The 21,844-nt window shown below is 46.7% G+C and overlaps 7 protein-coding genes across 7 annotated transcripts; 3 read left to right on the forward strand and 4 right to left on the reverse strand.

Moving 5' to 3' along the window:
- Positions 1-2,945: 2,945 nt before the first annotated feature.
- On the reverse strand, positions 2,946-5,342 carry DFJ58DRAFT_734343 (uncharacterized protein; the record flags this gene model as incomplete). Its single annotated transcript, XM_041386472.1, has 6 exons — positions 2,946-2,970; positions 3,042-3,627; positions 3,688-3,942; positions 4,003-4,245; positions 4,310-4,567; positions 4,622-5,342. The coding sequence occupies 6 exons, from the start codon at positions 5,340-5,342 to the stop codon at positions 2,946-2,948; spliced, it is 2,088 nt and encodes a 695-aa protein (XP_041237629.1).
- Positions 5,343-7,325: 1,983 nt separating this feature from the next.
- Positions 7,326-8,568, reverse strand: DFJ58DRAFT_718875 (uncharacterized protein; the record flags this gene model as incomplete). The annotated part of the gene is made up of 6 exons (XM_041384541.1): positions 7,326-7,352; positions 7,500-7,993; positions 8,040-8,136; positions 8,192-8,241; positions 8,282-8,471; positions 8,515-8,568. The coding sequence occupies 6 exons, from the start codon at positions 8,566-8,568 to the stop codon at positions 7,326-7,328; spliced, it is 912 nt and encodes a 303-aa protein (XP_041237630.1).
- Positions 8,569-10,848: 2,280 nt separating this feature from the next.
- Positions 10,849-11,016, reverse strand: DFJ58DRAFT_640636 (uncharacterized protein; the record flags this gene model as incomplete). Its single annotated transcript, XM_041381344.1, has 1 exon — positions 10,849-11,016. A coding segment is annotated over one exon (168 nt), but the record flags the coding sequence as incomplete, so codon positions are not given.
- Positions 11,017-11,457: 441 nt separating this feature from the next.
- DFJ58DRAFT_734345 (uncharacterized protein) lies at positions 11,458-12,090 on the forward strand (the record flags this gene model as incomplete). The annotated part of the gene is made up of 4 exons (XM_041386473.1): positions 11,458-11,520; positions 11,586-11,652; positions 11,707-12,006; positions 12,065-12,090. The coding sequence occupies 4 exons, from the start codon at positions 11,458-11,460 to the stop codon at positions 12,088-12,090; spliced, it is 456 nt and encodes a 151-aa protein (XP_041237632.1).
- A 635-nt stretch (positions 12,091-12,725) lies between these two features.
- DFJ58DRAFT_846464 (uncharacterized protein) lies at positions 12,726-14,450 on the forward strand (the record flags this gene model as incomplete). Its single annotated transcript, XM_041393313.1, has 9 exons — positions 12,726-12,836; positions 12,969-13,023; positions 13,176-13,330; positions 13,357-13,434; positions 13,860-13,903; positions 14,043-14,068; positions 14,120-14,254; positions 14,305-14,360; positions 14,424-14,450. 9 exons carry the CDS (start codon positions 12,726-12,728, stop codon positions 14,448-14,450), a joined length of 687 nt encoding a protein of 228 aa, XP_041237633.1.
- A 2,173-nt stretch (positions 14,451-16,623) lies between these two features.
- Positions 16,624-18,362, forward strand: DFJ58DRAFT_734346 (uncharacterized protein; the record flags this gene model as incomplete). The annotated part of the gene is made up of 5 exons (XM_041386474.1): positions 16,624-17,041; positions 17,085-17,161; positions 17,215-17,443; positions 17,490-17,649; positions 17,702-18,362. The coding sequence occupies 5 exons, from the start codon at positions 16,624-16,626 to the stop codon at positions 18,360-18,362; spliced, it is 1,545 nt and encodes a 514-aa protein (XP_041237634.1).
- A 1,151-nt stretch (positions 18,363-19,513) lies between these two features.
- Positions 19,514-20,741, reverse strand: DFJ58DRAFT_846466 (uncharacterized protein; the record flags this gene model as incomplete). The annotated part of the gene is made up of 3 exons (XM_041393314.1): positions 19,514-19,588; positions 19,749-20,035; positions 20,399-20,741. 3 exons carry the CDS (start codon positions 20,739-20,741, stop codon positions 19,514-19,516), a joined length of 705 nt encoding a protein of 234 aa, XP_041237635.1.
- Positions 20,742-21,844: the final 1,103 nt, after the last annotated feature.

A 21,844-nucleotide genomic window follows, 5' to 3' on the forward strand; every position in this document is an offset into this window, starting at 1 on the left:
TTATCATCTGTCAATTTGATCGCCATCTGATGGAGGCACTTAGCTCTAGCACACTTGTGTGTGCAACGTACCTCGGCGTTGCTCTCATACCTTTGTGAGACTATCCACCACTTCCTGATCACCTCAGGGTGTCCAAGATGATGCCATGTGCTTTAGAATGAGCTAGGCCTCCAAGCTAGTTGTCTCAAGGACTTGTTGAATAAATGGACGCTGCACCTATACCCCATCACCTTTAGCTGTCCTAGCATCCTGCTTGGACTAATGCATGAATATTACATAGCTTGTAGAAGCACATAGCATTTCAGTCTGTTACCGGTACATTTGGTCTACCATAGTGCATCATCCCAACAGACGATAAACACTGATATAAAAAACAACCTTTATTACCAGCATAGGACTTAAAGAGTCATGTTCTATTGATAGAATCAGTATATCTACTTCCCTGGCCTGCCAGCCAGATTCTGACTTCCCTTGGCAGGAGAAGTGAAGGCAGCACGCACATGTCTGAATGACTCCAGCTCACGCACCAACCTTGCAGGGAGGCAGCTGCAAGAACTGGCAATATATCACTGATTAAGAAACAAAAGACCACCATAGCCTCGGCGATAATTGGGCAACAACACCTTGCCTAAAAACAATCAGACAACGAAAACAGGGCACTTCCTACCCAGTCATGTCTGCATGGATTGCCCCTTGACGGGAGAAGGTAACATGGTGCACAGATGTCTGGATGACTCCAAAGCATACCTCCCTTGTCAGGGGGTCCACATCGCTAGACAACCAAACTCCAATGCAGTACATGACAATGTGGTGGGGGATTGAGAGGTTAGAAGACAAAGTTGAACATTGAGCAGGCAAATATATACAAATCCTCGGCATCAAACAAACCATCACACAACCACACAGGAAAATACACTGCACCAACTCGGGATTACCCAAGCGAACACCGCCACCCCATAACCTCAAAGCACCATGTGGGTGTTGAAACCCGTCTGTGCTAAATGGGGCAGAATCTGTGGAGATGCACGCTCGAGAGACAGAACACATACTCGCACATTTCGCCCAATATCCAGACTCACAGCACGTTTTCTATAAGACAGGGCAATGCCTCATGTGCTCCCTTGTGTTTCTTTTGACATCAAGTATATCTACAAATACTAGTACTTTCCTCACAGAATGTCCTTTAATAGTCTCAAATATGCTCCAATTGCACAGAAGGTATTATGCTGTATAGGTATTTGAAATCAGATGCAAAACATGCGAAAATGATATGAAACAGTTCGAAAACAAGTGGAGCACGTATCAGAAATATGTTGAAAGCAGAGCAGACTAGATGAGCAGAGGCAGGAGAAATCGGAGTGAAAGTGCGTTGAGGAACACAGCCCTTGTTGAGAGTAGCATAAAGCCGCACCGTGCGTTGCGTTGACGTGAGGGAGTTGTAGTAGGCATTGAACCCCTTGGTTGTGCTGTTCAACTTAGTTTGTTTCAGCTAACATGAGGCGCACACGTTCATGATATCAGTAGATAATGGGCAGTATCATCTGAATCGCAAAAAAAGCTCACCATCCATTTTTGGTTTGGCTAGGACACATCTTGCCCAAGCTCTTTCTTCATGTTGATGGTGAATTCAGCATCCAACCCCTTGAGGTGGTTGACCTTGTTCCAAAACCGAATGTTTGGATGTCTCTGGATTTAGGCATTGGGAATTACTTGCACTTGTTAGTGTTGGGATGGACCATTAATCAAATTAGAGTAAGTGAAAATAAATGAACCAAGAAAATACGTACACTACAGAATCATGTTCAGCTGCCAACTCCACAATTTGTTACTCCAGCGTCTTATATTGTTCATGTAGATACAAGATGGCATTGAGGCTGTGGCAGGATCACTACCTGTAAAGTGATCCTCACTAACTACTGATTGCATGGAGGCGGTAGAGGAGGGAAGGTGTAAATTCCTGCCCCATATGTGAATTCTGCAGAGAATGGTTTGATTTAAGTGTGGGATGAGATAAATGCTCCCCGTTGAAATTAATCGAACCTCCGTCGACAGAAGAAACCATCCTAGAGCGATGAATCTAAGAAACGGGGAGCCACTGCACACCACCAGGGCGATGGGGTACCCCGGGGCATAATACTGATGTGGCAGTCATGGCCTTGAGCAATCTACATCCCAGTTACTCGATTCTGCATGCTCTTACTTACTACAAGGACCATACAACAAGAGTTCGCAGATTTTTTTTGAGCTTCCTGACAAAAGTATATGAACACTAGGTGAAAAGAATTTTGCTGTCTCCAAATCATTCTGTGCCAGGCATATTTGAACATTCAGTGTATTAATTGGTGTGTCCTGCAGTATGGCGTTGAAGGTAAATCCAGTGAATGATATAGAGAGCTGCATGTTCATCAAATAGATCCGGTTCCCGTGAGATTGTGACACCACGAGCGGGGAAACTATTCAATAGATTGATTTCGTATATTTACAAAGTGCATCAAAACGCTCAATTAGGATACATATTGAAGATGGATTTTAGAAGAGTCCATGGCAAAAAGATGGTGGATAAAGGAGCGAGGAAGGTAGTAAGTAGGCTGGTGACCAGCCTGTCGAACACTACTACAAATGCTTGAATGATGCAGCCAGGCTGGACAATCTTGAAGAGGTTTGGCAGGGGAGGCAGAGAGTTCGAAAATTTGCAGTTGCGGGTGGTCAGATCATTGAATATACAGAGACCAACAAAGCAACTTTTGCGCAGGGAGGTAATATTCATGTTCTTTATGAGCTGCTGAACAGATTTGCAGTTCTGCCTTGCTGCGCACATGTATCAGATCTGTAGAGAAGAAACTGGTGATTCATCCATTAAAGGTAGTAGCCAAATGAATGATCAGATTCCTGTACAACAACACTACTAAAAGAACTGGAGGTCATTTAGATATGATGACCGGTGGTCACAAACATGTAACAATGAGTATTCTATCCAAGAGGTAAACCATAAGCATATGATGATCAGTTCATGGAGGGCAACATCAACTCTCATCGCCAACGCCTCTTCTGTTTCCAATGTCTTGAGCAAACCATGGAGCGTCTTCTTGTCTGCACGACCAGAATCAAGTGTTCGCAGGGCTTCTTGTACAGTGTTGACATGGATTGGAGGGATGTCGGTCAACAATATGTTGCGGAACTCGTTGAACGAAATGCCATCGTAACTGAAAGCATCGATGGCCTGTTGCACGTCCGCCAAGGAGAAAAGCGATTCTGGGATGAAGTTATCGCTTCCGGTCCACCTGCCATCTTCCATGTTCTCTGCAGTGAATTGCGAACCATCCTGATCTTCAACTATGGCATCAGTAGTATGGTTAGGAGGGGTGTTCGATGGTGTTGTTAGCTGATCCCCCCAGTTCTCGCCAGCGTTCGAATGAATATGTCCATGTGAGCTAGGAACCATCAGCTTTGACAAAGGCACCCAAGATGGTTGGACTGCAGACCGTTCACTGTCAAGACAAATATTGTCAGGACTATTTCCCCTTGATTCTGCCTCTGCCTGATCTACATCTGTGTTGGATTGCATAACTTTAGCAGGAGGTGTTGGTTGTGTGTGACCAGTGTCGGTCAGCCTAGCACCCTCATCACCTACAATAAATGATGTACACAAATGTGATGTGTGGGTATATACAGCATGCAAAAACCTACCTTGGCGCATGTCCGACAATTTCAAACTCTGGCCATGTGCTTCCTTCAGCACTTTAGTTACAGTTTTGGGTTTGGCTGTTTTTATAACCAAATCCCACAGCTTGAGATCGTTGGCATCTGGATCAGAAAATCGACTGATGCTCTGAAAAAATATATTGGCAGCAGTGTCGGGGTTGCTTGTCGAGTTGCGTAGGTAAGCTCGCACTGCAATCCTTGCATCCAACTTGAGAAACGGGAGGTCAAGCTCAACATCATCTGTGAATCAGGGTGTGTTATGCAGTCCCACAGAAGTAATAATATCATGAATGCACATACCTGGACCCATGCTGTTGACCCGCTGATCCAACTCCAAATCCAACTCATCAGCCACTAAATTACTGAAGTCGTCCCATGTCATCTCGCCGTCGATCAGCTGGTCGACGCGCAACGACCACTCCTGTCGTGTCTCGTCAGTGGCAAGCATGTCCATAATTTCCCTCAGGAAGTCTCCACGCTCGATCTCCTCCTCGGCCCGCAAGCAATGGTACAAAAAGACCAGAGGTTCATCTAGGGTGAATCCTGCAAGGCACCGCAGGAATTGTTAGTTTGGTCAGGCAGAGATCAGAAGTAATCTACTGCTGACCCTGGCGTAGAAACGCGTCCTTTCGTTCGCTGATGAATCGAATTGGAGGCTCATGGGACTCGTGCCACTTGTCTGGCAATTCGGCGTTTTCGTTGTATGGGATGTCGATCCCTTCCCCCCCAGTCTTGAGCTCCTTGAGCGCTGCATTCATGGATCTCTTGAACATCTCTGAGAGGTCAAGTCCCTTGGACATCCATGCATTGTCCGCCTGACCAAGCATCGTCGGGATGTTATCCTCCTTCACACCCCAGCCCGTTTCTGAGGACATCACAAGTCAGTGCAGATGCACACGAGCGGATCAGGAACACATACCGAAAAGCTTCTTGTTCCCAGCGTGCAACGGATCCGCCTGTAAATATTTGTCCGCATCGTCAGGCAGCTCGTCGAACTCCATGAATAGCCAATCTCGGTGATTGCGAATGATGAATTCGTCGAGTGATTCAATCCGCTCATCATTCACACCGTTCGTCATGCACTCCTCCAACACCGCTCTCCTGGCAACCATAGCTTGAAGGAAACGTGAACCGGCATTCTTGCGAGAGGTGTCAACCAGGCCCGCCCTTTCTTCCTGGGTCTTGATATTTGTCTTTTTAGTCTTCTTCTGCTTCCTCTTCGACTCTTCATCCCAACATTTCCATATGGAGAGCCAGTACTCCACACAGTAGCAAAGATACACCCAGGACGAACGATATCTGGTGGGGAGGGGCACATAGCCGAGAAGCCGCTGGTCCTTCAAGACAGGAACCCGCAAACACTCAAACCGACCGGTATCCTCTGCACCGTAGTTCATCAGTTGCGGAACGCCGTAGTGGATCCTGTGAGGTGCTTGTGCGTCCCATTTGTCCATAGACAGCTCGGCCTTGGTGACTGGGATGCGGAAAATACGGATGGGTTCAGGAAGTGCCCTACTGATGACAGCATGTTTTGCTGCGTTCATCGCACGATGCTGTACTCGAACAGGTTTGCCGTAGGGTTGCAGTACCTTGCCAAATTGCTTTGGGTGTTTGCGTGCGGTTTGTTTGGTGCGAGCCATTCAGCGAATGTCAGAACAAGCGAGGCAAAGTTGTTCTTGTAAGGCTGATCAATCAAACAGAGATGTCAGGATGACATAAAACGCAAGCCTAAATGACTTCGAATTCCGCCGGGAATCGCCGATATGTGTGGTTCAAATCTGCCCAAGAGGTACCTGCTGGGGAAAAGTGTACATGATTCAAACCTACGTTCGGTGAGATCCCGACTGTATAGATTTTACATGACTTGAGCACGGTTCATATTTGTAACAGAAGATACACACATAAACAGACACCTCAAGCAATGAAAAACTGCGAGACGGAAGGGAATACCAGCACTGGCCGCTACGTAGAAGAAGAGAAGCAAAGGAGGATTCAGTTAGAAGACAGGCATCAGGACCAAAGACACGCCAAGACAAGACATTCACAACACCCATCAAACACTCTCTTCAAGCAACTTATAAACTACACAATTCCCTTTGTACGAAATCAGCGTCAGCCTTTGCCTGACAACAAGCCGACGGAGTGCGTGTGCATCCACTCAACACAACAGATTACCATACATACATACGATAGAGTAGCTGGAGTAAGCCACCGAGTTTAGGGCTATGTCCAACATAGGGCCTACAACCTCGAAGGACGATAAATTTCTAAAAAAAAGTGTACATGAGGCCACCTCACACAGTTAAGAGCCATGGTCAGACAAGGTTTTAGTGCAGAAGGTATGTCTTGACTATCTCTCGCATCAGACAAACCTCGCGGGCGCTTACCAAGCAATACGGCAGATGATGATTGGGTGAGAGGTGTCAGTGCTGATTCGGAGCCTGGCATAGGTACCAACATGCCACGGCTAGACTCAGTTAGGTCGTGCCACACGGTGGACTACACTACCACAGCGCATGCACTGTGCAAAATCTTCAAGTGTCTTTCCACATCCCAAAGCTTATCGAGCGCCCGATTAACCATTTCCCGAGGGTCTTGATCTTCCTCGATTTCTTGCCTGGGCTCACCTTCAAACCGTGAACGAAGCTCGTTGCTTGCACCTACAGGAATACTCAGAGGTAATTAATTCCTTTGCTAACTTCCGCAGGTTCTCCACAAGCTGCAGTCCAAAACTACATAATGCTGACCCATTCGCTAGCTCTTTCCCTGGTAGCATGATGGGGCTGGCATGTTCCAATTCATCAACGTCGATGTCATTGTCATTGCACAGTGATAGCAACTGTTCGCTTGCTGTTGTAGTAGTGAGTTTGGCGATTTGAGCCTCACTAGCACCAATCACGGGCTGCCAAGCCTTTGCAGGGCTAGCCAGCGAAAGCAGCCAATTGCACGCTTGCATTTTTCGGCTGGAAAACCAGGTGAGCATTGATTATTCTTCACTGCGCTGGTGTTTTTCCTATGCTCGAGACCCTCGGCATGAGCCTTCCAATCGGTCTCGCCTTCAAGGCCTATGTTTATGTCCTGTGTGCAAGAAGCACAACTCCGAGCGGCACTGACATCCTGATATAATTATGCTCAGAAATGCACTCATTGCCTGGAGAGGGAGTTTCATACGGCTGGTTGGGATGCTTTTACCTTTTCTTTGACATCGTGCTGGGGTGCTCAGGTTGTGTGTTTGGGTCTTGAATGTAATCCTTGGGAAAAAAGGATCCAGGTGGATATTTGTTGTTGAAACATGCTTAAAACTTAACATAGCATGTCGTTCGAGTAAGAGTACTCATCAAGTACTTGTACTGTATGACTGTAACTACCTACATCACTGCGGGCACCTGCCAAATTTCAAGAGTGCAACATTCATGTTGCATCTGGTAAGCTAGAAGCATGTCTGCATCAAAATACATGGGTGTATCAGAAGAAAATATTGTGGTCAGACTAAGGACTTCCCATAATTTCCTTTTTTTTTTTTGGGGGGGGGGGGGGCGGGGGGGGTGGGGGAGATGTGACACAGATTTGTGAAAACAGTAACACGTAGAAAGAAGTAGAGATGTCAGTCTTAAAGGTAAGCTTTAAAACCCAGTGTTGTGCAAGGTTGTCTATCATAATAGGCAGAGAGCTCACAAATCATTTTGAAATATGTAGGCGGGCATGCCTCTACATAACAAAACCCCAACATTCCTTATCCTCTATGGTATGTACTCACTACAGTCTTTTCCCAACTCCTTGAAAATCGAAAAATATACAGCCGCCTCCTCAACACGGGTCTGACGCTGAAGCTGGGCTGCATGCCATGCCTCAGGACTCTGCTGCTTAACAGCCTTTTCTGTGCGGAATCCATAATCAACCCATCTGATGAGACCCCCTGCAAAATATTGAGTAAAAGACAGCCTTTTCTCCAGTGGAGCAATAGAAATGTTGCCATGCCGGAGGATTGCAGAAGGGATCAGGATGGTGGCACCAGGCGGAAACTGGATGATGAGTCCAAGGTCAAATAGAATCAAGTGACCACCGTTGGTTGGGTTGAAATTTCCTAACGCGGTAATGCTACACATCCCACTGGCGAAATTTGCATTGTCCGTGTGATCAAACGTGACAGTGCTGGGTCCAAGATTGAACGTGGTGGCAGCAAAAACACTGTTGTGGAAGTTCCACTCGAGATGTGGATGCATGTCCTTGAGAGATGATTTGGCGTTGGAATACACCTTATGAACCTTTGGCGCGTAATGACAAAGTATGCCTTTTGAAATAAATAAACGCACACAAACCAGAAGCTTAGTACTCACTACTGCCAAAACCTGCTAACCTTTGAATGGCTGGTTCAGACAGAAGTGTCCGCAGCTCCTGTTGGTTTGTCTTGGAGTGTTGAAGATTGCTGGGCTCCTATGTGAGTATATGTCTGTTAGTGCAGACGGCCTGAATGTGATCGGTAGAATACCTGTTGACCACCACCGTATGATACTCCAACAGCAATGCATGGATAGAGGCCTCGGCGGGTGATGGGTATCAGATAACTTGAAGGTGCAACGCTCCCGCGCATTCTCCATTGCAGCGCAGGCTTGGGATATTGTAAGCTCCCAGTCATCATCCCGAGGCTGGCCAGCTAGAACGCCAATGACCCTTCCATTCTTATCCAGTAGTGATTGGGGGGATCTGCCATAAGTCAGCCCATAACCTTGCATGGAATCTGCGTGGCTCACACCTTCCATCCCACTCCACTAAGCGAAATCCTGTGTCAAGTAGTGTCTGCAAGTCTTGCACTCCGTCGACACTCTGAACTCGTTTTCCAACATATGCTCCATTCGCTATAGGCATTCCCTGCAACGAAATTTGTGTGGGCATAGGATGTTTGAGGACTCGCTTGGAGGTCAGCTTAAGTATAGGTACATATGCGTTGGCGGCCTTTTCTTGCCTCTTCCGTCGACGACGTGAATTACTGCCTTTCTTTTTATGAGACACACCCTTCGCCTCGACAATTCGTTGTTGTCCGTTGCTAGTATGTGTATGAGTGTAGTCGTCGATTAGTTTGGCGTCGCATGTGTTGGAGGACAAATCATATTCATTCATTGCTTCCTGGGCGATCATATCCGGCTTGGGGTCCTTAGTCATCCCATGAGCAACTGCATCCTGCTGCTCCAAGGCTCTGTTCAGAAGAGGAAGTAAATCTTGGTTAGTATGCAAAAATGTGTGCATGTTGTCAGAATGTTGTGTCTGTGCTGTATCAGTAGATAACCAATCTCATTCTCATAAAAACATACCATCAAGCTGTGGTCCTGTGGCTACCTCAACGGGTTGCTAAATGTGTTGACTGGGGAAATTTACGATTAGAGAGTGTTGCTCGATTCTAAAAGCCTGGGAACCGAGTACCGCTAAGCGTCGCTAAACCTGTCCTAAACGGGACTTGTACCTAAACTTTACGGCGCGCAGCGCCAACGCGTGCAGCAAATTATCAACAAGGTCTTAAAGCATGTCGTAAACCTCACCAAACCTTGTCATTCACGTTCCTAACCCCAGCAGGCCTGACCCTTAGCATTCCTGACCCCTTTCCTCACCTTTTCCAGGGTATATCATATTCAGTATGTTCTTGAATATAATATGATCATCCCTCACTAAAATGCAATCAATCGATGATACATTGCTACTTGATGAGGTTGAAATAGGGGTAGGTTTAGGAGCCTTGCTGAGGTTTAGGACGTGCTTTAAGACTGCTTGTAGATAATTTGCTGCATCAAGTGTTGGCGCTGCGCGCCGTAAGGTTTAGGTACAAGTCCGGTTCAGAACAGGTTTGGCGACGCTTAGCGGTACGCGGTTCCCAGGTGAACTCGAACTTTTAGAATTGAGCAGCCCTCCATCTATAGCTAATGTAAATTCTAGAAATGACCGGCGAGTCGGAGAATCCCGGGTCTCAAACGCAGTCTCAGTAGCAGCCCTAATAGTATGTCTGCGGTGCGAGTTTTTAGTCTATAGTCTAGCTCCAGTAGAACGGGTATGCTGTAAAGCATATTTGAATGCATTCTCTTTCGCACAAGTACCTTCAATCACACAAGCTGTTTTCACTTGCTTTGAGGGGAAAATATATCGGACGGCAAGCGGGTGGGTGAGGATGGGTGACAGCGCCGTTAAGGCACATAACAAGAACAGTGCAAAGATATCAAATTCCGTGCCGGGTGTTGAGCAAGCTGATGTGTGGAAATTACTACTGCTTCAACCGCATCAGTCTTTGCTGCATCATTCAGGGCCACTCTGTGAGCTTGTATGATACTCAAGATAACAATTATTATTATTAAAATATTAAAATATAACCTGTAATGTGGACAGCACTATGTGTGACGTATAATACGTAAGGCGGCACCGAGCAACATTGATGCAGCCTAAGGTGACGCAGCACGGTTGAGCTTGACGTGGTATGGGTGAGCGTGAGGCAGCATGGGTGAGGCTTGACCAGGCATAGATTATTGGGTGATGGTGCCTCATTATTTTCACCTGGCCCTTATTCGAATGATACGTTGACAGTGGGCTATCTGCTCCTGGAACCACAACCTCCGAGAACCTATATAGACGATGCCCGTGAGTAACGAAATGGTTTTAACACACCGCGTTCGTCTTCTTCGTTGTAGGAATGATGGTGCTAAATGATGCGATGATCATCAGCTTGAATAGAGCCTGTTACCTTGTTACCTTGTCTACAAGGTCACTAGAACCGATGATTGTGGCTGATTAAGACAGATTTATGTATACCGTGCAAATTTGAGGACAAATTAAACAACACCCTGTTTGTTCGACGAGCTCGAAGCTTGAAGACTACGTCAGGTTAACAGTGCCCGTAGCTCTACCCTCCTCACCTAATGACCTGCCTTTGGTGTGCCGAGTGGCGAACAGTGTAAATAAGTGGAGCTCACAACTCACACTGTCCGAACCATGTTCCATATTTTCTAGGTGCTTGACTTGTACAACTGGATATACTACAATACTATCTCAACACCCGTCTGCTTCATGTGTCTTTTCTTTCCATCATTGCTCTATCTCCCGGTCCATCTTTGTCAACCTTTCATCTTCGATTCTCAAATATTCGCATGGATGAGTCGTCAGCAAGTCAAAATCTCGCAGCAACCTGACTCCGTCATTGCCGCGAGCTCGCGATAATGCAACGTATACATTGAATGGTGTAAGCCCCGCGGTAGGTGGTGTTGCGATGTCTATAAGGGCATTATTGATGGTTTGACCTTGTGAACGATAGTCCGTAAACGAGTATGCAGGTGAGAGGTAGCTGTCGTCTTTTCATGGATTAGACTGATTCCCTTGGATAATGGTAAATGCGCGCTCTATTGGAACTAATGGCACCATATTCTTCTCTAGACCATCAAGCTGAAGCACCTTCGTACGGTTCATTTTAATGAGGGCATAGGCTGGTGGATATGTCAATTACACAACCGCAGATATGGGTGAGAACATAGTTTCTCGCTCGTCCAGTACAATCTTCATTGTTTCACCGCGAGAACCATTGGAGACGTCTAGGTCAGTTTCCACATTCAAAGTAACCATCACATACATTCCGATTGCTAATTCCACTCTATTTGGAAGGCCAGACCTCCCATCTCGTTTTCCGTGACATGTTGTTTTTGGCTTCATAGACACTGCAAAGCGTTCTGATAGTGTGAGAGGCCGATCTTGGAATGTGTCACAAGTAAAAAAGACTACGAGACGATGTGTGCTATCTACGACACTCTCGGTCAGTGGTCCATCAAACTCACTCACAATCTCTTCGAAGTAACTACCTCTCATCACTCATTGGTTTCCTTCCCAAACAACTCAATATATCTTACTTGAAATAGGCTGAGACATTCAACAACGAGAATCGATACAAGCCTAGTGCCACTCCAATTGACGATGAATCTGACAGTATGTCAGGCAGGTTGATTTATTAAATTTAATTGTTTTCATCACTAACTGCAGATAATAACCTTGGCCCTGAATTCGACATCTCGACTTGGGCAGTCGCAGAGCGATGTAAAACCTACCCAGCAGATATTATCTCTACCCATAATGTTCAGCCGTTACCCGCATATGGCGAGAACCATATTTTTATCCCACCCCTCCAATATGAATCTAAATTGAAGGGAGCACCAGTTGAAGTCCACATGGCATTTTGCCATCATCGCATCATCAAATCCAAACGCGATGTCTTCAAAGCTATTTTACGAGAGCTCATCGTGCCATCACCCCCATCGACCATGCCGAGCAGCCCCTTCAAATGTTTGCCGCCTGAACACAGGGCCCCGCACAGAACATCTGAACAAAGGAACACAACCAGTCAAGGGTCCTGGATCTTCGTCTTAAGAATTGTATGATGTTCTCACTTTGATCATTGACATTCATACATTGATTATGTTTTACAGCAATATTGTGCTGGCTACTAGCCCAAACAATCATGTAACAAATACCGTTGTACTTATGTCACCAATACCATGTTCGAAGCTCGCCACTAGCATACTGAAAAATCACTGCCTCATACCTCTGTACGAATACCGTACGAAATCCACACAGAACTTTATCATCGCACACTTTACAAAAACAGTAAACAAGGTCCCTGCCAACGAAGTTCGGCTCCATTGTAGTAATTCGTTGGTATGGGGATATGGATGAGCTTTAGAAAGATATTCGAACACAAAAATGGGTTTCTTCGTCGATTTTTATGTTTGCCACACAAAATTAGTGTCCGATACGGTGAAAATCCAACATGGTGAGGTCAGGTGACAGCAGGTCAGATCTAATATTTCCAGCTTGAATAGGAAATTTCCCGAGCGGCCCACAGAGGGCTTAAGTGGCTCACATATGTTACATGATGAGACACAGTCTCAGAAGCTATGAGGACAGTTGACTTTTGTTGTACTCATATCTCACATGATCTTAGTTATTGATCTGGATGCATTTGAATTGCGATGACAGTGAACGTGAACAGGTGATATGGCATTATGGCATTACAAACGGGAATTATTCCAATCGATGGGTTGGGCAAACCTGGTCCGAAATCGGGAATCGGTGGGCTGGGGGAGAAATACACAAAAGGAATCACAACGAAAGTAGTGAGAAATGCGGGAGAATGCGAAAGCAGGCAACAGAGTGGAATGCAAGCTAGACAATGACGAGTGAAGAAAATAGCCAGACTAGTACATGATACCCTCACAGACAGCCTTGTTGTAACCCTCCATTCACAGCCTTGTGCTCTGCGACCAATCCCCGTCATACCTGTCCTCGTCCCGTTGCGTGGATGTAAGTGCGGCCCAATACAAGCAGAATTCGTCTGTGGTGCTGCTCGCCATCTTCGCATGTTTCAGACGGCATAATGCACATAAGTCCTTTGTGAAAAGGTTAGTGTGAAGTAGTAGTCGAAATAAAATTATCTACTGAACATTTTTTTGCAGCACCCAGCGGACACATAAAACAGCTTTTGGAAGCAGTCGAACAAAAGAGTTGCTGCCGGGGCATCAAAAACTTGCAAAAGGGTCCAGGAGAAATAGTAGATGATCCGGCGAAGCTTGAGGGAGCAACAAAGATGGAGGGAGCAACAAAGATGGAGGTATGTCAATGAGAGTTTTGGCCTAGAAGATCGTGCAAATAATGCTCATGTGGATGCAAACACATCCAAGTGACATTATCGAGAGGTCGTGCGAGTATCTAGTAGTGAGTCCGCTGCTAGTATTGGACATGGAGGTAGTGGAAAGAAATATTTTTGAATGCTTGGAGACATCCTTATATGGATGTGGTAAAACTGTTGCTGCACTGCGAGGACGATGCACATTACGATAAAGACAACGCAGGATAATGTTATGCAACACGTCCGTCACGTGCATAAATTTATACACCTAAGGTGAAATTCAGTGCCATACCCTACTAGATAGTCCCACGAGTCCGTGTGTCCCAAGAGTCCGCGCATCGACTCTAGCACACTCAATTCTGCATGGAATCCTTATGAATGTTGCATATGGGTTTCCGCCAACATAATGCACAGTTCCAAAATTTGTGTGGAAGAAATTCGAAGTAGATCTCGTCCCATCACCAGCCATCTTTGTCCTTGCTAGACAATCCTTGTTGATCATCTGCCGTAGCTGAGGCTCCGAAGCAGGGACTATGACTATGTCAACCCCAACCAGTAAAACAACAGCAACTACGGCCCGCCGGTGTCAGGATACAACTATCGACGTCACTCTCGTACATACTCTTCCTTTTCTTTTACATGTGCAATCACCCTTCGTTAGATGTGTTAGACACGTTCTATGAATGGCGGGAAGTGCATGGATCAATTTGAATGACTCACGTGTGTGCGCTTTGGATTTCAACTGCTCTGCTGCCCACTTGTTTCCCCAAGTCCAGATACGTCCAGATCCCACTCTTGTGGTGGGAGCAAGTAACGAGGAGACGGGTACCACAAATGAAAACTGCCTCGTTCAGTTCACCAAGGCATTTCCTCTTGAGTTGGCGCTTGGGACTCGGACGCTACTTTGTAAGTGCCAGTGATGGCCGCCATTGAATCTTTTTCGGTGTCTCGGTCAGCACTGGCAGGAGCGTCGACGAGGGAGTGGTCACTTACGTGCACCAAGGAGTCTAAGGTGAGTGGGCACTAATTTGTGTCTCCTACAGGATACTAAACCCACATGTCGGCCTTGCTGTAGATACGTGGTGTCCCGCATGCAAGCTAGTGTTTCAGGAGTAGCGCGGTGGTCGCTTGTAATGTGCTTCGCCCTGTTGCGGCTGATTCTATTTCTCGTCTCATCGATATCTTTCCGCATTGATCTTGTCCTGATAGGCGACCACATGAATGCAACGAATCATTGACTCGATGACTGCGGTGATATCGTAATTCAGCTTGAGGCAACTACCCCCTGGGTACATTCGATTACACGACTTCTCCTGACCACTGGAATAGGTCGATTTGGCAACCATACAGACGCGCAGCTCTACACGTGGGCTGGCCAATATACACACGAGATCATACATACAGGCTGTCATCAATACGGTCTGTACCACCTATCCGAGTCATCGAGCGACGACAGAACAATACTGTCACATGCATTCTCATTGAAGACCACCGCTAACATCAGATTCTTCCCATGCTTGCGCACTCTACGGCTGCGCGAGCTGGTACATATTGGGCTGAATCGCGGTTCATGGTACTATGGTTAGTGTCGTTCTTACCTGCACAACCGGCCACATCATCAGGCAGACCTTACCAATTTGGCATGTTTAGCTTGAATTCATCAACTTATCTTAACCAATCTTAGTCAAGTGGTTAACAGGTTTGATATCTGTTGGTGCAGGTTCGAAACCTGCTGACAATAGTGCTGACAATCTTGATTGCACCTTGGGCATGAGCTCATGGAGAGATCATCGAACGTCAACGGTAAGGGTCATGGCCAAGTCGTTAACAGATTTGAAATCTGTTCCTCCCGGATTGTGCAGGTTCGAAACCTGCTGACAACAGTTTTTTTCTATGATCGCACCTTGGGCATGAGCTCACGGAGAGGTCTTCGAACGTCAACCATAAGACTTATGGCCAAGTTGATAACTGATTCGAAGTCTGTTACTCCTGGATGGTGCAGGTTCGAACTTGACCTGCCGACAATGTTTTTTCTCTATGATCTGAATCCTGCGTATCATACTTGGTACACTGTCAATCGTTTATTGGGAGCAACATCGAATTGCACGCGTCGTCAAATACTCAGTACATGTGGTGATATGTACTCTAACGTAAAAGTTCGGAGAGGACAGAAAACCTAGCGGGAGCTGGAAGCAGTCAAACTTGTTTGTCCAGTGCGTGCAAGACGCGGGAACCACATTGTGAGAACTGCAATGTAGCCGATGTCTGGAACATGTTCAACGTCCAACAGGGAAGGAGATCCGTTACTAGTAGCTGCACCGATACTTCCAGTCTGCAACGTTACTGGGGTGGCTCCGCCGATAAAATTGTTTGTCCCTGCTGGTGGCGTGCTGCTACTCGAGGAGCTAGCATTGGCTTATTGGCAAGGAGGACATGGTGGCTGCACCAACTTATGCCCTTTGCCACTGTGGGCATTAGCGGTGTGCTACGAGACAATATCAGCATCATGAGATGGATATCGAAAAATACATATTTGCCCCGAGTTGCAAAGACATCCACAAGAGGAATCCTACATGGGCGAGGAGGATGGCCTTTGGGAGCAGAGGAGCCAGAAAAGGGGTGGTTCATCACGTTCTTCATTCCGGATCCCTCGGCGCAGCTGTTGTGTCCAGGTGGAGAATGTGGATCGAACTGTCAAAGGATGGTGAGTTGCGTGCCGCCACTACTGTACCAATATTGCAATTCTCGCGGAGAAACTCCTGATCATTGCCTTCGAAGTTTGGCATATTGATAATGTGGTACACACCGCAGAGCAGTTGAAATGTAGCTCAGATCCTAGTATGACAGTGTACACAACCGACAATAGCGAGGTTCGAAGAAGTGCACATCCGTGAGTCACATTTAAATTCATTCATGCACTTCCCGCCAATTGTAGCGGTAACTCTCCGCTGGACTCAACACGTCGAGTTTCTAAAAAAAATTAGCAGATACTGTACCTTAGACTTCAGTCTATTGAACTGTCAAAGAATTATGTTTTTATGTCTGTGCGTTGTGGAGTAATAGACGTTGCGCCAAAAATGCGCGAACTCCTGTGGACATCTACTTAGTATAGTCTAGTAATTCGAACTCGAACCTTGCATAGTGTTTGGTCGGAGATTTGTCGGAGTGTCAAAATTGTGTTCACCCTCTGGGCAGACAGGTCACAAGTATACGTCAAAATTGCTTGCTCTACAGATTGAACTATTTTGTTTGTGTCATCCTTCAACCCAAACACTATGCCTCCAAAAGCGCGTTCTGCTGCCATTCACCTCGGCATCGCTCGTTCTGCTCCTGGGCGACTCGACATCGGCTCGCTCACATTGCAAGATTCATCTGTTGCGACCCCCATCGTTGAGCCCCAAGCTGCCCACCCCATCAAACCTCCTGTGGTCGAGATTACCAAAGTTGAATTCGACTCTCTTGGGACCTTCTGCCATTTCTGCTCGGATGTGTGCGATACAATGACATCCTACTTGTGCGTCAAATGTGGCGCCGTTATATGTGACCAAACACGGCCAGGCGGATCTGGATGCATTGGCCATGACTCGGTGCCTAAGAATTGGGAGTTCCTGTGCCCACTGTGTGCTAGAAAGGTTGATGGAAAGGAAAGGAGCTTGCCTTACAAGGTAATCGGCTATGGGATGCGCAAGAGGGGTGAAGAAGGCGTGGCCAGCTTGCATTGTTCACATAACCTTAGATTCGATGAAGGACCACTATCTGAAGCTCCTGATTAATCTTGACCTCGTGACCCAATACAAACAATCTTCTGCAAATGTAAGTCATTCGCCCTCCTTGACCCCCTAGCAACTAACCTTTGTAATGGACAGCTGACCACCGCCACCCTAGTCATGAGGGCAGGGGCTCATCAGCAACAATCGCGTATGTTGGAGACCCCTTCGAACTTTATCACCACCTCCGTCTCTGAAAACGTCCCCAGCAATACCTTTGTGATCATGGACACTCACTCCGATGAGTACACCGGTATGTTGCAGCATACCGGTGGGGCTTCCGGAGGGACCAACACCACGGCTGCAGAAATCATACAAGCCTACCTTGGTAAGCAGTTCATAACAGCGATGAGGTTCGCGTCAAATCATGCGAGGGAGGATGAGTCGGTGGAGACCACCGCCATGGGCGGCACGCCATGGTGGCGATACCACACCAAAGGCGAGGGGTGGACGACGGGGACTTATCCTTGTCACTTGTGGGCCTGCCATACGGGTCAGTCATCACTTTGACTCACTGCTGAAACTGGTGAAGGAGTAAGTGGTATTGCATTAGTTTATCGCAGCGTCCCCCTCACATGTATCTTAGCGACACCTTTGATTTCGTCATTGGATTTGGAGGAGCCTCGACCCTCCCTGTGAACGTTGGCCCCATGGTTCAAGCCTTTGTTCGCAATGCTACACTGTTCGGAATACCGGATGTCTGGGACTCATTGTGCGAATTGCTCGCCTCCAGTCCAGATGTTTTGGACCACAACACTGTTGTGATCGTCTATGGCTCATATGTGGAGGGGAAGCGCATAGTTGAGAGCAGAGAGATAAGCAAGCACCGTCCTCCGTATCGTGCGTTTGGTCATGAGTTCAGTGCATGTGCAAAGGAGGGCTGCCGTCCCGCGGTATCGGATAACCGGGTGGCAACAAAGAATGGCAAGGTTCGCATCACCTGTGCAAAGTGTGAATGGACATCCGCCTGGGTGGCTATTGACAAGGACAACGAGTATTTCTTCCGCGTCAAACCTACCATTGCTCCAATGCTCTTCTGGCATCACTTCCCCCCGTCTTCTGGACTCAACAACTTTTTCGTGAACGCCACGCGAGCCCCCGATCGAAAGGACTCCAAGGGAAAGAAAGGACAGGAGGCCAAAGCTGAAGCATCCACTCGTCGCTCTGCAAAACGCCAGAGGTCATCATCGAGTTCGGAAGGGTCAAGCAGCGATAGCAACGAAGGGTCCCCTATGACATGTGAATGATGTGGACCCTTTTCCGTCCATAGCCTTCCTTCCGTCTACGTTTTTTTACACCGTCATTGTTTGTTTGGACGTCGAACCCAAATTGTTTTGAATATGTAGAGAGCTGCGACAATATCAGAATGTACCCTACGCAAACAGGCTCGATGTGAGCCCCCGGTATCCTTGCATTCAACCATCAACCACATGCATGTTGTTATATCTACCCCAATTATTGATGCACATATTGCGGTCCTGTTCCGGAGGCATGTCTAGGACCGTTCTTTACAGGCTGTCAGTGTTGGCCATGCACATTGGGTTTTCCTACTCCATGCTTCATGACTAGTAGATTACCCATGAAGTTGTCCTCTGTTACTGCGAATTCAGTGATTGTGCGAATAAACGTACTAAGCATCACTGTCCCAGTCATGGACAAAGATACAACTTCATGGTCGATCGGTAATCGCTTTGCAGATGAAATGGATGAGGTGAAATATAAGTATCGAGTCCTTCCTCTCCAACTTTATCGCAATAATCAGTTGGTCGAGCTAGGAGATGCTAACAGCGCAATGGATGGAGCACCAGTAGAGGTTCACCTCGCAATCAAACATTATGCACCCTCGAATCTTATCAAGCCGACATCCAGCAGGTCAACATTCTCAAACACAGTCAACCAATCGAAGAGAGGGTGTACAAACAGGAGAGTGCTCGAGAGGGACAGCTGACTGAGACGAGGTCTCCTTCTGCAGTTCCTGCGACGAAGAAGGTTGAGTAGATGTGCCCACCAAGAGTAAGGAGGGAAAAGAAGTTAATTCAGAAGAGAAACCGAGAAAGGAATGAGAGTATGAGGGTCCAACGGTCCAGACATTTATGCCTGTGTCTGATTTCTGATATTCGGGATGCGATGGGTTCAAAACATAATAGCTGATATTATTTTCTTTATTTGGTTCTGTACTTGATTCACATGCAAAGTAACTTCCATATGACCTTGCAAGCAAGCTGACCCTCATATTTGTTTCATGATCCTCACGCTCTATCTACAGTCATCAGCGAAAAGAATCTTCAAGTCCCTTCTCAGCGCATATCCGCTGGCATCTACATATTTACCATCTGATCATCTGTAACGTTGACTCGAGGAGACGCTGAGATGAGCCGTTCGGTGAGTGACTTACTCCTCATTCATGCATATACACCAACATGTCGTAGATATCTCCTTCCCACACGTTGGTGATGTCCGCCCTTCCCTCACACTGAAGGTTGACGTTCGACATGCTTAAACGTCACGTGATAATGGTGCCATGTTCCACTCTCAGGAGGTGCGTCTTCAGCATTCACTCCCTCTCGCGATCCAAGAGGTCGGTCTGTCATTCTACATCATGCTCGGCTTTCTCCTCAAATCTTCGTCCTTACCATGGAATATCGTCTCTGATTTCTCTCTTCCACTTTAGCTTGTCTCTGGACTAATTTGGCGTCGATATGAACCCCGTCAATCCATGCCTGGGCCAATTTGACACATGTCCTCCCAATAATGTTATTCAGGCTCAGCCTTGCCTGCTTCAAACTCTCTTTCATACGCAGGATTTCTGCAGGTGCTCCTCCTTTATAAGATTGAGCTGTGCACTTGCTTGTGTACAAATTCCACGACGGACCGCCAATGGTGGTACCTCTGGAATCTGTTTTCGTCTCCGTTTCTTCCACTAATGTCTATCAGAATTTATGTTGGCTATACTAAATAGAATCTTTGGTTGTTCTTGGTCGTGTGTGAATGCAGTGATCCTTGTCTTACGAGTCCGTCGGGGTCACGCCATTCACCTTAGGTAGTAGGGTGGGTCGGGCTCTGTGAGTGTCTTAAGAAGACTATAAATGCGCGAGGTGTTGGTCAAGAAAATAGCAGTGAATTTCTTATTTTGACCAGCAATTTATCTAACTCAAAAGTGATATCATGTATAGTGGAGGATGTGCCAACATTATCAATGGAACATTACATCCTCAAGCTCTGTCCTCAAGGATTGCAACGTGGCTCGAGAGAACACGAAAAAACTCATCACTTCTCATCTGACCCATCTCAAGCGCCTCCACACGTGCGTGGATTGGTTCAATAGAACTCCTCCACCTCCATGCCATGACGTCAAGCTGTTGTTTGTGCCGGAGATCTTGTTTTTTCAGGGACTCCTGCATATTCTGGACGTCCTCCTCCAGTTCTCTCTGCTTCGACAAGGATTCCCGGACCAACCTCTCCATTTTCTTGAGCATTATAATTATCTTCGGCCATTCCTCCTCCAGCTGTGTAACACGTGCGTTGAGTAGTGCTGTTTTTTTACCCTGCTCGCCTGTCACAAAGGTTGCAGTGAGGGTCTCAGCGGTTGAGGGCACGGTGATGAGAGAAACTTTGTTGATTGGCATAATTAAGGTCGATGAAGCAGGGTGTACGGAGGGCACTTGGAAATCCTGGTGAAGGAAGGAGTAAGGGAAGAAAAAGGCAATCACACAACAATTTATATCGCAGGCACGAGCTGAGTCATGGCATTATGTCGGAATTTCATTGTTTCATTATGCTGTTATGCAGTTATGCTGTCATACATGCATATTTATTATTTCTCTTCCACGGCTTGCGCACTGGCCTTTGCCAGAATACTGTCAAAAGATTGTCAATCGAAGGCTGGCGGGTTGTGCGGAGAGCATCCATTTCTGCGCTCTATCCTCGCAATGCACACTTGCAACCGTTCGGCCACAGGAGGATACAAGAAGTTATCAAAGGGTAAGGTACAAGTGGGATGCGAGAATCAAGGTGCAGGAGGCAGAGGTTGGCTAGTGATATGGAGGTGCTATTCATCAAAATGGCTTCCTAGAAAGTATCTAATGGTTACCCTGTGCAGCAATTCAATTAAAATAAGCATGGGTGTGAGCTGCTAGACTGCAAATTAGAGAATCATGAACCCTTGGATGCTTAGCCCTGATGACAAGCTCAAACATTAAATTGTCACTGCAGGGCCGTCAATCTTGGGTGTCCTATATGCAATGGTATGGAAGATGCCATGCAACATTCACCAACAGCGCTTGGTACTACAACGGAAATTCACACTGCCAAGTGCAAAAAGCAAGGGCACTTCCGGTTGATCTATGTACTGTACAATTCTTAATTCTGAATGGTAACACTGGAATGTATGTATTCCCGTTACCTACTAAGTGGTAACTTAAGTTGTGCTGCTTAGTACATCTGTACTTCAACGATGCCGGAAGGAAGCAGTTCTCTGCCTATTATTGGTGATGTATATTGTAGCTGAACGAACAGTGCCATTGTCCTATTTGATTCATGTGCTAGGCGTTCTCAAGCATTTTAATTCCATCTCTCATCGCTTGAATGCACTGCTGCTTCGCGCTCTCCTCCTGAGCCCCGCGCTCCATGAGCTGCTCAATTTTCATCCTCTGTCTCCCCATTTCCATCTGAAGAGGTTTGATTTCATCATACAGCTCGTCAATGAGAGCCATGTGGTACATGAATTCTT

Source organism: Suillus subalutaceus (assembly GCF_016647625.1).
Source record: "Suillus subalutaceus strain FC151 chromosome Unknown DFJ58scaffold_173, whole genome shotgun sequence".
NCBI classification, from domain to species: domain Eukaryota; kingdom Fungi; phylum Basidiomycota; class Agaricomycetes; order Boletales; family Suillaceae; genus Suillus; species Suillus subalutaceus.